At 37.5% G+C, this 12,522-nt stretch overlaps 1 protein-coding gene across 5 annotated transcripts in view; it reads left to right on the forward strand.

Moving 5' to 3' along the window:
* Positions 1-12,522, forward strand: part of MRTFB (myocardin related transcription factor B) — a 67,305-nt gene that overhangs the window by 36,417 nt on the left and 18,366 nt on the right. For 3 of the 5 annotated variants that reach the window (XM_036392565.2, XM_036392562.2, XM_036392566.2), the window contains 6 exons: positions 4,090-4,155; positions 5,127-5,182; positions 5,750-5,825; positions 6,333-6,494; positions 7,022-7,206; positions 11,316-11,456. In XM_036392565.2, the coding sequence (XP_036248458.1) occupies positions 4,090-4,155; positions 5,127-5,182; positions 5,750-5,825; positions 6,333-6,494; positions 7,022-7,206; positions 11,316-11,456 (686 nt within the window). The remainder of the gene's footprint in view (positions 1-4,089; positions 4,156-5,126; positions 5,183-5,749; positions 5,826-6,332; positions 6,495-7,021; positions 7,207-11,315; positions 11,457-12,522) is intronic. The other 2 variants (XM_054516621.1, XM_054516622.1) reach the window with 1 other exon arrangement.

Genomic DNA, 12,522 nt, shown 5'->3' on the forward strand with positions numbered 1-12,522 from the left:
GTGCAGTCACAAGACTTCTGCTGACTCTGAGAGTCAGATAACCAGATGTTCTTACTGTGGGGAGGGATTATGCTTTTTTGTTTTGTCAGTAAGTATTAAATAAGCTATTCAAGCTTTAATGATCATTTTATTGACTTAAGAAAAGACATGGAAACTTTGGAATCTCTCCACCTGGTGTTCAAGTGTTAAAATCATATGCTTAGTTGAAAACAAAAAAGAATATCCTCCCTTGTCCCTCGGTCAAAGCAGGAATTGGTCTGACCTCTCTGTGCATGGCTTTTATTCAGAAGCAGTTCACAGACAATTTTTAGAGTTGCAGTGGTGTGAAGGAGGATTCCTGCCAGATAACGTGAAGTGCAAAATATTTGTACTGTCTTTTAACAACTGCATTTGCCAGTGGTGTTAACACTGCCCTTCTTTTACACGTGTACTTTAAATAGGAGCAACAGCATTAACAACATAATTAGTTTTTCAACATATGTAAATATTTGTTAATGTTGTGCCTTCATTTTGGAGATCACTTATGATTTTAGATGTTATGTAGGTAACTTCCTGATTTTCAAAGTGTAAAAGTGAAAGGTAAACTATCTGGCAGCAAGCTGAATGGATTTACTCTGATAAGAACCATCTGTAAAACACAATGTTTGAGTAAACACCATTCCAAGGGCGACTTTGTTTTGTAGTACCTCCACCTCCTGTCTTTCAAGTTCTCCCTTCCCCACATTCCATGATGGTTTGTCTGTAAACGTTTCTTTAAAATAAAGGGGAGGGGGAAAAACAAAAGAAGGAAAAGAAATCCAAACCCTGACCCACACTAGAACAAGAGTAAAAAATATATATGCATATATCATATATATATATGTATGTGTATATATATATATATATATATGTTGTATTTGGGTAATGCTTCAGTGGTTTCTAGATTTTTTTTGGTGTTTTTTTTGGGTTTTTTTTTGTTTGTTTGTTTTTTAGGCTGTGTCTTATCTCAATCCAACTTTACTAGATTTATCACTTTGTGTGTTACTGACTGTTCTAGAAATCTCTTGCTCTATGGATTTCCATATATATGATAAGTAAAGTCTGTATTAGCTTTAATTACATTAGATTTAAACCAACCTGTGTTCTGTTCTAGATAGTTTCTCACAGAAATAAATGAGCAATTCTTTGCCATAAGTGGAATTCTCATATGGCTCATCCTTGTCTCTGAAGATAATTTCATTATATTTTCCTTATTGAAAACGTGTGATTCAGTTTCCATGACTCCCATCCTCCTGTCGGGCTGGCTGTTCTTGTGAGTCCCCACTTCCTCCTGAGCTTTTCCCAGACCTCACTGCTGTTCCCTTCCTTCATACCCTCACCAGCTTCCCCTCTCGTATAAAGAGACACATCTGTCTGTACCTGCAGAGACAGTGAAGGGTCACTCCTGACTGTGCTGTGACCTCCTGCTCTGACACCCTGACCTGTAACCCAGGTGTCCTCTGACTGTGTGAAGTTTTGCAACTCACAGACAGGTGTTTCTGTTTCTTCCTTATAAACAGCTCTGCTTTTTACTTTGTGTCACTGTAGGGGCAGAAAGTATTTTAGATCCTCTAGATCCTTGTATTTCTTTTATAGAGTTATCAATATTGGCTTTTTTCTGATGGATTTGCTTTGGAAAAGCAAAACCTTTACAGCTTTCCAACTCTAAAAAATAATATATTTAGGGGTTTTATTCAAGATTGCTTTCTATTTGAAAATTTTCTATTTAATAATGCATTTGACTCTCAATATTTATCTTTTTAAAAAGTGTAGCTATGAAACACTTTTTCAACGTTAGTTTTGGAGTTGATTGCAAAAGCAAACATCTGGTTTTCATCCAGCTTGGTTTCTGTTTAACCTCCTTGCTCTGGTCAAGTCAAAATCTTCAGTTATTATCTTATACCATCTTTCTTACTGTGAGTCATCTCTTCTTTAGCATTCCCCTGCAGTGCTTTCCTATTAGTCATGCTACAGGCTGTCCTTTCCTTATTATGTAATATATAAGTTCATGATATTTATCTAGTAAGTGAATAACTACATGTTCTATATCTTCTATATCTCTAATTTTCTCACTGTTTCTATGACTTGTCCAGACACAGATGGGACAACTTCAAAATCTTCCCTTATTGCTTTGTAGTGCCCAGTGTAGATGAACAGATGATGGGCAGACAAGTAATGTTATGAGAGACAAAAAGGTTTGTTTCATGTTTTTCTTAAACAATGCTAAAGCTTCACACATGAGCACATCAGGTTTATGTGCAGGCACATTCTTACTGTTCTCTCCCTTTTGCTCTAGTCCCACTGTATGTTCCCTCTTTACACTGTACATTGTTTAGGATATGGCTCAGTTTTTAGTCTTTCTGTAAAGCTGAAGCCAAATATCTGACCATAAATGAAGCCACAAATCATAGATACCTTCCTAAACTACACAGCAGGGCTTCCAATCATTTATATTTAGAAATAATGTTCAGTATAATATATTCAGTAATAATGTTCTTTCCCACTTGTGATTACTAATATTGAAAGCACGTCCCTGCAATGCTTAGGTAGTTACAGCTGAACCAGCTCCACCTACAAAATGGGCTTTATGAGAAAGCTTAGTGAAGAAAAAATTGTAAAACAAAATTGTAAAGTCTGACCAGATCTGCTGTGCCACAGCCCTGAAATGTTTGTATTTGAACTCTCAGTGTTTGTGTGATACAAGAAAATAATGTCCTTGTTTTCAGGACTTGCTATTCCCGGTCTTAATGCTTTAGCCAGAGGAATATCCTTCCTGTACTGCAGAACAGGAAATAAGCTGGTTCCTTTTAAATTCTGGAAACAATGAACTTTGTCCTTAGCTTAATTTTTTAGAAATTACATTCATTTTGATGTTTTGGACAATGCATTAGCTTGTTTTGCTTCCTTGTGAAATACAATAGGAACAGCATACCATAATCATACACCCATAATAAGCTCTCATTTCGGAATTTCAGCATGTAAATATCACATCTTTAATGTGATTTATACTTTGTCTCTTAACTGTCCCTTGTTCAGAGGATGAAATTTCACTTTGGGGTAGTAGCTATATGTGTCAAAGAGATAATGAAGCACTATGATAAATTGATATAGTAACAAGGGGAAGGGAGGGGTAGAAGAAAGAAACAACTTTTTTTCCCCCTTGTTTTTCCCCCTGGCAACAAAAAGCCATAATCTTTAAAAGTATAAAAAACTTTTATGTCTACCTCTTCCCCCAGGCTTTGTGGTTTCTGGTGTAGCATTTAATATATGTCACATTGGTTGACACACAGAAATGTGTGAGAAACGTTTTATTAAATGTAATGAAATGTAAGAATTTACATTTCATTACAAGCTTTATAAGCTGTTTTTCTGCATTTGACAGTACTGGATTTATTCTGTCCTTTAAGTAATTATGATAACACATAGTCAAAAAAACCAACATTTTCTGATGTTCAGAGAGAGAATAAGGTGTGTTCCTGATTGTAACACTTTTTTGTTTTTAAATAAGGCAGATAAAATTCTGCTTCTCTTCAGTTTCTTGTGTTTCAGCAAGGTTTATTTAATGTACAATCAGAGTTTATATTAAAAAAAACCTTAAGAAGAAACTATCAGCAAGACTAAAGCAGACCTTTTCTTCTAAAATGCTCTGCACAGTTCATTTCTATTTCAGCCCAGTGAAGTCATGTAAGATTGGCTTAGGACATGCAGTAAGGCTCTGTAATCATTATGGGCTCCAGTTTATGGTTTAAACTCTACCTCACTGTTTTCTTGATGTAAGCTCAACACTCCTCACGAGGCCTGACTGGTGGGAAAAGTGGATGCACATGGGAAATACAGTCCTGGCATCAGAGATGAGACTGAGAGCAAACTCCAGTGGAAGTGGGGCTGAAGTCACCCCTGGGAACTGTTAACAGCAGCAGTTCCTGGGATGGCTCGTGGGGGGTTACTGTCAGGGCTGAATACACAGCAGAAAGTATTTCTAGGGTTGCAGTACTTGGTATCATTGGAATGGGGGCTTGCACTTGATGAGGAGACTGTGCTCACACAGGAATCAATGCTTTCTTTTGTCAGTACTTCAGCTGAGGCTGCAACAGAGACGGACACGAGAACAGCTGGTGGACCAGGGCATCATGCCACGTAAGACTTACACCTAGTAATTTGTATTTCTCTAGTGTTAATTATGAATTGAATATAGAAAATGATGAAGATAAGCATTTCTGTGAGATCATTAAAATAACTTTAGCATTTGAAAAGACTTGTGGGATCCTTTTGATAACCTAAGTGAGCACGTAGTGAATTCACTGTGCTTCAGTGAATTCAAGTGTGTCATGTTTCAGTTAAAATAGCCATTGTGACAAAAATGCAAGGATTTGTAGACCTAGTCTGATTCTGCTTTTATTTTCTCTACTTAAATAATTATGACTGATATACTAAATAAACTGAATTACTTAAATGAGTTGGCATTATTAATAAAACCAGCAGTTTTTAAAGAGTAGAATGATAAAGGTTGCCAAAAGTGCACAGGATGGAGGATCTCAAAGTGGATAGCACTGAGATGGAGCACTCTACAATTTATGCTATTGCTAGGTTAACAGTGGTTTTTTTACTCTTTTTTGGTTATTTAGTAGCTAGACATCATTCTTTTTTCTAAGATGAATATTTAAGGCCTCTACATTTTTCTATATCATTTTTAAATCAACACATAGTTCTTAAGGGAAGGTCCAGTTCTCTCTAATAACAGCAAGTATGAGGTATGGACAGCCAGAAAATTCAGTGGAATAAATTAAATTAAATTGGCATTTTGGCATTCTAAACCTTACCTCACAAAATTTCCACTGTGGGACAGTTTTGATAACTAAACAAACACCTCTGTAGATACCGAAAAAGTTAACCATTACATGCTAATAATCTGTTAAATATTCCAGGTATTCTATAAAGGGAGCATTGCTTATCTCTGCTAAATATAGGTGGATACAACTAGCACAAATCAAATGTAATCCTGCAAACACATCTCTGAGGTGGTGTTAACACTCATACACACATTCTGGTTAACATATTTCTTTAGAAAATTACTTCCTGTCTGTTTAACTCTTACTCTCCCTTCACAGCTTTGAAAAGTCCAGCTGCATTCCATGAGCAGATAAAGAGCCTGGAGCGAGCCAGGGTAAACCACTTTGTGTAAACTTGTGATTAACATCTGGAAATGGAGAGTCAGTTTTTTGTGATACTAAATTCTCTGAGTACATGGAAAAATTCTTACCATTACAGTAATAATGTGTGCTTTTATTTTGGGACAATTTGTTAAAATAAAATATCAAATCTGAGAGGAACTTCTCTGAGCCTTCACAGATCAGTGGGGATTAAACTTACGGGGGGTTAAAACGTGGGGGAATGTTAACCTCCAGTTAAGGATTGGATACTTGGGGAAATTATGCTTCTGCAGTTTTTTTCTATGGCAAATCTATACTATTGTGATTATGTGCTGGTGTGGGATCAAATCCAGAAAAATTCCCATCTTGTTTGAAGAAGTTGGAAATCCATCAGCCCTGCTTAACTGCTAGGAAAACAGAACAAAGCAGGAGGAACCCCTCTACTGCCTGTGTTTTGACAGTGCTGCCCCCCCATCTGAATGAAACTGCAACTATTCATTGATTGGACGTGGCTGATTTGTCAAACTGCTTTGAGTTTTTAAGTGAACAGTAGCTAATGGTGTTTCCTCCTTTCTTTTAAGACTGAAAATTTCTTGAAGCACAAGATCCGGAGCAGGCCGGACCGCTCGGAGCTGGTCAGAATGCACATCCTGGAGGGTACGTGCTCACAGTGTCCGCCTGGAGCTCTGCTCAGGCTGCTCACTGCAGGGCCTTGCTTCTGCTCTCACTTGTCTCCCTGAATGGCACTTGATGGCAATTAGTTCTAAAGGTTTATCTGCTCTATTTCTCTGCTCCTACAGTGCCTGTATTCTCAATCTGTGTATTAACAGATACATCTATGGCAGTGAAGGTATTCCCAGCAGTGTATTTATTTGTTTGCTCTTGCATATTGTTCTTGATCTATAATGGTAATTATAGTATCAGATCTGTACATGGAGTGTTTCTATTTCAGTTTCTACTCATGCCCTAAAATGACCTTGACAGCCTTGTGCTCTCCTCTGGCCCTAAAGAACCTTTAATAAATGTGACTGTTATCCTGTTATCTGTTATACCTGGCTGCTTTTGATACAAGTGGAATGGTTCTTGCAAAGACAAGACAGTGTTGTTTGTCATGAAATTGGGGAACAAGTGGAACAGAATATTTGAATCAATATATCCTTTTAGAGACCTTTGCAGAGCCTTCACTACAGGCCACTCAGATGAAACTGAAGAGAGCTCGCTTGGCAGATGATCTGAATGAGAAGATTGCTCAGAGACCTGGCCCTATGGAACTGGTAGAAAAAAATATTCTTCCTGTAGACTCCAGTGTTAAAGAAGCCATTATAGGCAAGTAGAAGTCCCACAGCTTCTGTTTGTGATCTATGTGGCATTGTGGAAAATAAATAATTTAACTCTTGAGGGTAAAGTTCACTAGAAGATAACACATGCTAAGTTTATTACTACTTACTCTTTCAGCTTCTGAGACCTAAACTTTGTTATCATTTAAATAAAGTAGTCCTATTTTTACATGAAACTTTGACAATACATTTTTAAAGGTAAAAATCGTTACAATTAATCAAACATCTGTAGCCATTTCTCAGCCTGTCATAGGTGTCTGTGTGCACTCCACATCTGTTGAACGTACCTTTTAATCTCTTACTAAAATCACTTCTGCTCCACACTTGGTTTTATTGATTCCTTGAATATGATTTAATATGTCTCTCATATTAAAAACACAATAAATATTAGGTACCATATGTTTAGACTGCTGAAAACTGATCATTTTCCAGCAATTAGCTAATTCTGCCATAAATGTCTAAATTCAATTTGTGCAATTAAAAAAAACATTGTTTCTTTCTGTGTAAACATTTTAGCAGTTGGACAAGAGAATTACCCTCAAGCTTTGGATGATTTTTCATTTGATGAAGACAGCAGTGATGCTTTATCACCAGATCAACCAGCCAGCCAAGAATCCCAGGGTTCAGCAGCTTCCCCTGGTGAGCCAAAACCAAGTGACTCACCCTCACCAATAACCCCAAATGCTGCTACATCAACACAGGTACAGTTTTTAAATGTTAAGATCTTCACAGTATGGTTTTTGGGCTGGCACTGTAGAAGTGGGGCATGGTTTCAAACAGAATGAATACATCTGCTGCTACAAAGGGCTGTCTGGGACTCTTTTCTGCTTGGTGGTGTACAGAGTAGAACCCTGGCTTAGCTGGTGGCAGTGATGAAATTCCCATAGGCTGCAGTGAAGCCATAAATTCCCTGAAATTCATTATGACAAGATCTGCAGCTTTCCCAGAAGTTGTTTAAAAGGTCATGGCTATGGTTTACTCCAGCTGTTATTGATTACTTAATGTCTGTCTTCCTTCTGGGCAAGGTCTTGAACTCATTTAGAATTAAACTTTACTGAAACAACAAGAGTTGATGTCAGTTCCGTTACCTCCAGAAAAGTCCACAAAAAAGGTTTCCTGCATGATTTAAATATTCTTTCCTATATTATTAAAATACTGCCTAAGGAATTTACTATTTAAGAAATCAAAATAACAGTTATGTTGATTTTTCTGAGGTTTTTAGTATTTCCTCAAGGTACTTACAAAGAAAGGAAAGTAACTGTTGTGGCAGATAAAATGTTATCCTTATAGCAGAGCATCTAAATGTGTGAGGATTTAGAGAGCTGTGGATTTGCTCCTTACTGCAGAAAGTAATGTAAAGTCAACTGTTAAACAAGTAAAAAAGAGATAGCTCTTGTTAATGCTCCAAAGTCTATGTTGTCTTTATGACCATGGACACTTGACAGCTGAGTGGTTCAGGATCTGGTGTTACTCTCCTTGATTTTCTTATTATCACAGGAGATGGAAAAAGTATTTTAAAGTTCATATACAGAAACAATGCTGGATGCAAAGTACAGCACATCCATTTTATTTCATTGTTCCCTAACATACAGATTAAGATATGAGTTGGGTTTCACATTGAAAGAACATAATTTGTGTTGAATAAACTGAAAAGAAACCACATGAAATTAGATTCCTGAGTAAGGAATTAGGTTCCTAATGGAGAGTTAAATAAAAATACTCAAAACAATACATGCCAAAAGCTTTTCAAGTAGGAAGCATAAGAGAGATCTGTGATTGCAGAAACAAAAAGTAAGGCACTTGAACTTGACTGAAAAAGTGCTTCAGAAAAAACTTTAAGCCTTTGCTTATGGATTTCATATCACATTACAGCCACTTGTGTGCACACATCTAAAATGAGAAGTTGTTCTTCTGCAGAATAAAACAGATGCTCACCTTGTTGTTCCTTTTGAATTAAAGAATAACAGCACAGCAGGTCTTTACAGGAGACATGTCTGGGAATGTCTCCTTTATTCTTTTAATTTCCTCGGATAAATTTTAAATTTTATTACAACAAAGTAAATACAAAGAATACAAAGAAAGTTTTGAATAAAGCAGAGTGCAGGCAGAGTTCTTTTAAAGGCTTCCTCCTCCGCACATTTCCAGACATTAGAGGATGTAACATAATTTTGAGAACCTTCAGCTCTTGCTGACTGATGACCTAAAACTTGCTTTACCCCAGTGTACTTGCATCTGGTAAGGATTAGGCATTTTAGTCATACTCTAAACAGATCAAATTGGGGTATTCACAATTCAGAAGATATTAAATAGTTACCTTCAAAACAGCTGAAGAAGTTTGCTTGATAGCAGAGAATGACTGTTTCCCTAATATATTCTCTGTAGCTTGTTGACCTGCTAGATTCTTGTTGGCATCCAGCAGGAAAGGTACAGAAAGCATATTATTTGGAAATAGGGATCTGTTCAAATTAAATAATGACTAGTTTATGAAGTAATCAAGTGAAGAAGTCAAGACCTGTTAAATCTAAGTTTTTGAATTTAAAAATAAATGAAGTGCACGGTTCATTGCCTCATCTAACACGTACAGGTAAAATTGGGAAGTCTGTAAAAAGCTTTGTGTGTAGGTTAGGATAATGACTAGTGTAAGGAGAAATAATTTACTCTCTGGCAAGAGGAAAATGTTTAACACCATGATTTTCACGCAATGTGAAAAGAGGTAATTTGGGGTTTTGGAGGTGCTTTTTTTTTGTTGTGCAAGTCCAGCAAATAACAGACACTGTGTAGATACCAGATGCTTTCCAGAGCAAATACTTGGAAACTTGGAAATAAAAATAGAGACATTTGTATCTTTAGCCTGCCACCATAAGCTGACAGGATCCCAGGCCAGGCACGTGCACAGTGTTTCAGTGACAGGGAGGGCATGGTAAATCTGCTATTTAATAAAGCAAGCATCAGGAGCTGTTCTTCTGTGTGGCTGCAAGACACAGGGATCAAACCCACTATTCAGTTTACTGGGTTGTGGGAAGGCAGCTACAGTTGCCTCTTGGCAGCTGATGGTTGGGAACACAGCGGGATGTCTAAATGAGACATGAAGATAAAATGGAAATTTCTTACAAATTAATTGTGAGCAAAAGTCAGAGAGCTTTGTTCATGCAGACTGGCACCTTGGGAACTGCTATCCCAGAAATACAAAAGAACCAGGACATAGAGTTGCAAAATGTGTACCAAGTTAAGTCCTTTGTGGTACATTCTCATAGAAAAATACAGGAAAGGTACAGGAAGAAATGAAACAGAAAGTACCTGTCAGACTTAATTATGATGCAAGTCTTGGAATTAATTTGGAAGAAAAAGGATGTTTACTGATAGGAATATAAAGAAGGGGCTTTTATAAAAGGAGCATTGTACTAGGTGATCTAATTGCTTTCTTAAACAATGGAAGTGCAACTGATGTCATCTGGCTGGATTTATTACTGGAGGATATTAAACACTAGGAGAATGAGGATGGAGATTACCAGAAATGAGACAGAAAGAGAGAAGTCCTGGGCTGAAAGGAAGCTGGTACCAGTGCTCTATGGGAGGTACCTGGGACGTTCTGGTTTCATGTTACGGTAACAACCTTGATGTAAGAACAGGTCACCTAACAAAGTAGGAAGGCGTAGTCAGCCCACAGTTGGATCGTTATTATGCAAAAAGAACTGATTGATTTGGCTTTTAGGAGAGAAATGCAATTCCAATAGAATGAACAGTTCTTGGAATGAAAAATACACAATGCCCCTCTTTCCCATGACAAAGAAATGTGGAAACCTGGGGACTCTTGACTCAAGAGAAAACTGAGGAGGAAGAGAGCTGGGGTGCAGTGTTCAGCAGTGGAGTCAGGGAGCTCCTGTGGACATCCTCTGTAAAAGTGCAAGCCTGGCAGAAGAGGTGATTCCAGTAGAAGTGCTAACGCCACTGTAAGGATACAGTGAGACTCTAGGTGGAATATCCTGTACATTTTCAGTTACTTATATCCAAGAAAGACTAATGAAAACTGTTAACACAGTTAACTGTTACAGGAAGATAATCAGAGAATGAAAAATCTGTTTCTGAGAAAAGAATAAAGATTTCTTTGTATATCTGGGAGCACAAGGACTGAGATCTGTTTATGTAGAGTCTATATTCCATCAGAGGGATATTCACCACCATCAGAAGGAAATAATAAGGTTTCTTTAAGACCTAAAATCAGAAACCAGTTTCAGCACAATAAAAATTGGTATAACAAATTTAAGATGAGCAAAGTTTGGGTTTACACTTCTGCTGGCATAAGATACAGAAGAAATGCACCTCCTGGCACAGTCAGAGGTGGGGTTCTGTGAAAATGCCATAGGAAGGGTGAAAATACACCTTCTGTCCTGCTGCGTGATCATTCTGAAGCAAGAAGTTTGTTTGCCTGTTGAAGGTTGACCTTTAGCAAAGCAATGCTTTTCTGACAGTACTTGTTTGGGTGGTGAGATTCTCCTTGTATACACAGAAATCTGACTTCACAAACAAAAAATACTGAAGGCCTCAATTTTATAGTAATAAAGCAGTATTTTCTTAGATAACTAAGAAGTCAAAGTAAGAAACCATTTTATTTTATTTACTGTGTTTGAAGTGTGCCAAAATGTGCCCTTTTACACACGTACAGGAGTTCTGTTTTCACCATTCCTCCGAAAAAGTATTTTGGGAATTTGATGTGATAGTCAATTGTCTTAACTTTTTCACATTTTTTCAGTTACTCAGGCGGTCGATGTTTTTAATGTTTCTCTTTTTCCTTATATTTTTTTAATACTAGTATCCACCTTTAACCTCTCCAGTTCCTGAATTCCTCAAAACTCCCTCTACAATCGAACAGCACGTGACTCGTTCCACTGCTGCAGCCACCCTGACCACAACCACTGTATCTGCAGCAAAGCCTGGGCCAACCTTAGTGAAGGTGGGTACCTGCAACTGTGGCCCCTGAGGACAACGTTCTTCATCTGTGTGCTAAACACACAGGGCTGTGTTTAATGGAAAACTGCACAAGTAACCTTACAGTGCCTGTAGCTAAGAACAACTGCTGCTGCTGTTCAGGGGAGCATTCTGGGCTGGTGACTCAAAGTTTTTGTGTGCTAAGGTCAGCCAGTAGCCCAGAGACCAGCTCATTATTCCAAGAGGTCCTTACAGTACAGTTGACAAAAGTTTTCGGGCAGAATTGTACATTACATTGCTATGGAAGTTTTTAAGAAATAAGGACAATAGGTTTTTGCAATACAGAGTTTCTACCTTCTATCTGCCTTCTAATCTAGTTTTATATGGAGGATAGCTGAATAGAAAGAGAGTCACTGCATTCATAGTCTACCTGTAACCAAAGTGGTGAACCACACTGCTCCTTTTCCACAATTCTTTTCTTATTTGGTTTAATGTATAAGCAGAATGCATTGTGAGGGAGAAGTTACTGTATCCTTGTTGGAGATCAAAACATACTCAATTCTCTTTTCTGCACTGACTTAGCCAGCAGCATTGAAAACCCTTTCAAATACAGTTAGAGAGGGATTTCTTTTACATGTCCATAATGTTTTATTTCAGTAATTTCACTGTCTTCAGCTGTGTTAATGAATATATTTATGTAGACTTCTACTTAGCTACCTGAGTGAAATTAACTCAGTTAAATGTACCAGGATGACCTCTGGCACTCATTTTCTACTATAAATTTGGCTATATCCTTTGAAATCACTGGATATGTACCAGCTTACTTAATGCAGGATCTTAATTCAGATGTGCCCCAAAAGAGGCTATCTGTGTAGTGAACAGGCATGGATCAACACAGCATTTCTGCTTTGATACCTTCTGTATGATTAGGTAACTGCCTTCAATTTTCCTCTCAGAATAATTTCAAAGAGCTTGTAAAGGAAGATAGTTTTAACCACTTGAGCATTGCTAATGAAGATGTTGCTGCCTGTAATTTATAGGAGTGCCTGTCCATGCTTTCACTCTAGACCTGAGTACCTCAGATGTTTACA

This window comes from Molothrus ater, chromosome 16 (genome assembly GCF_012460135.2).
Source record: "Molothrus ater isolate BHLD 08-10-18 breed brown headed cowbird chromosome 16, BPBGC_Mater_1.1, whole genome shotgun sequence".
Taxonomy (NCBI): Eukaryota; Metazoa; Chordata; class Aves; order Passeriformes; family Icteridae; genus Molothrus; species Molothrus ater.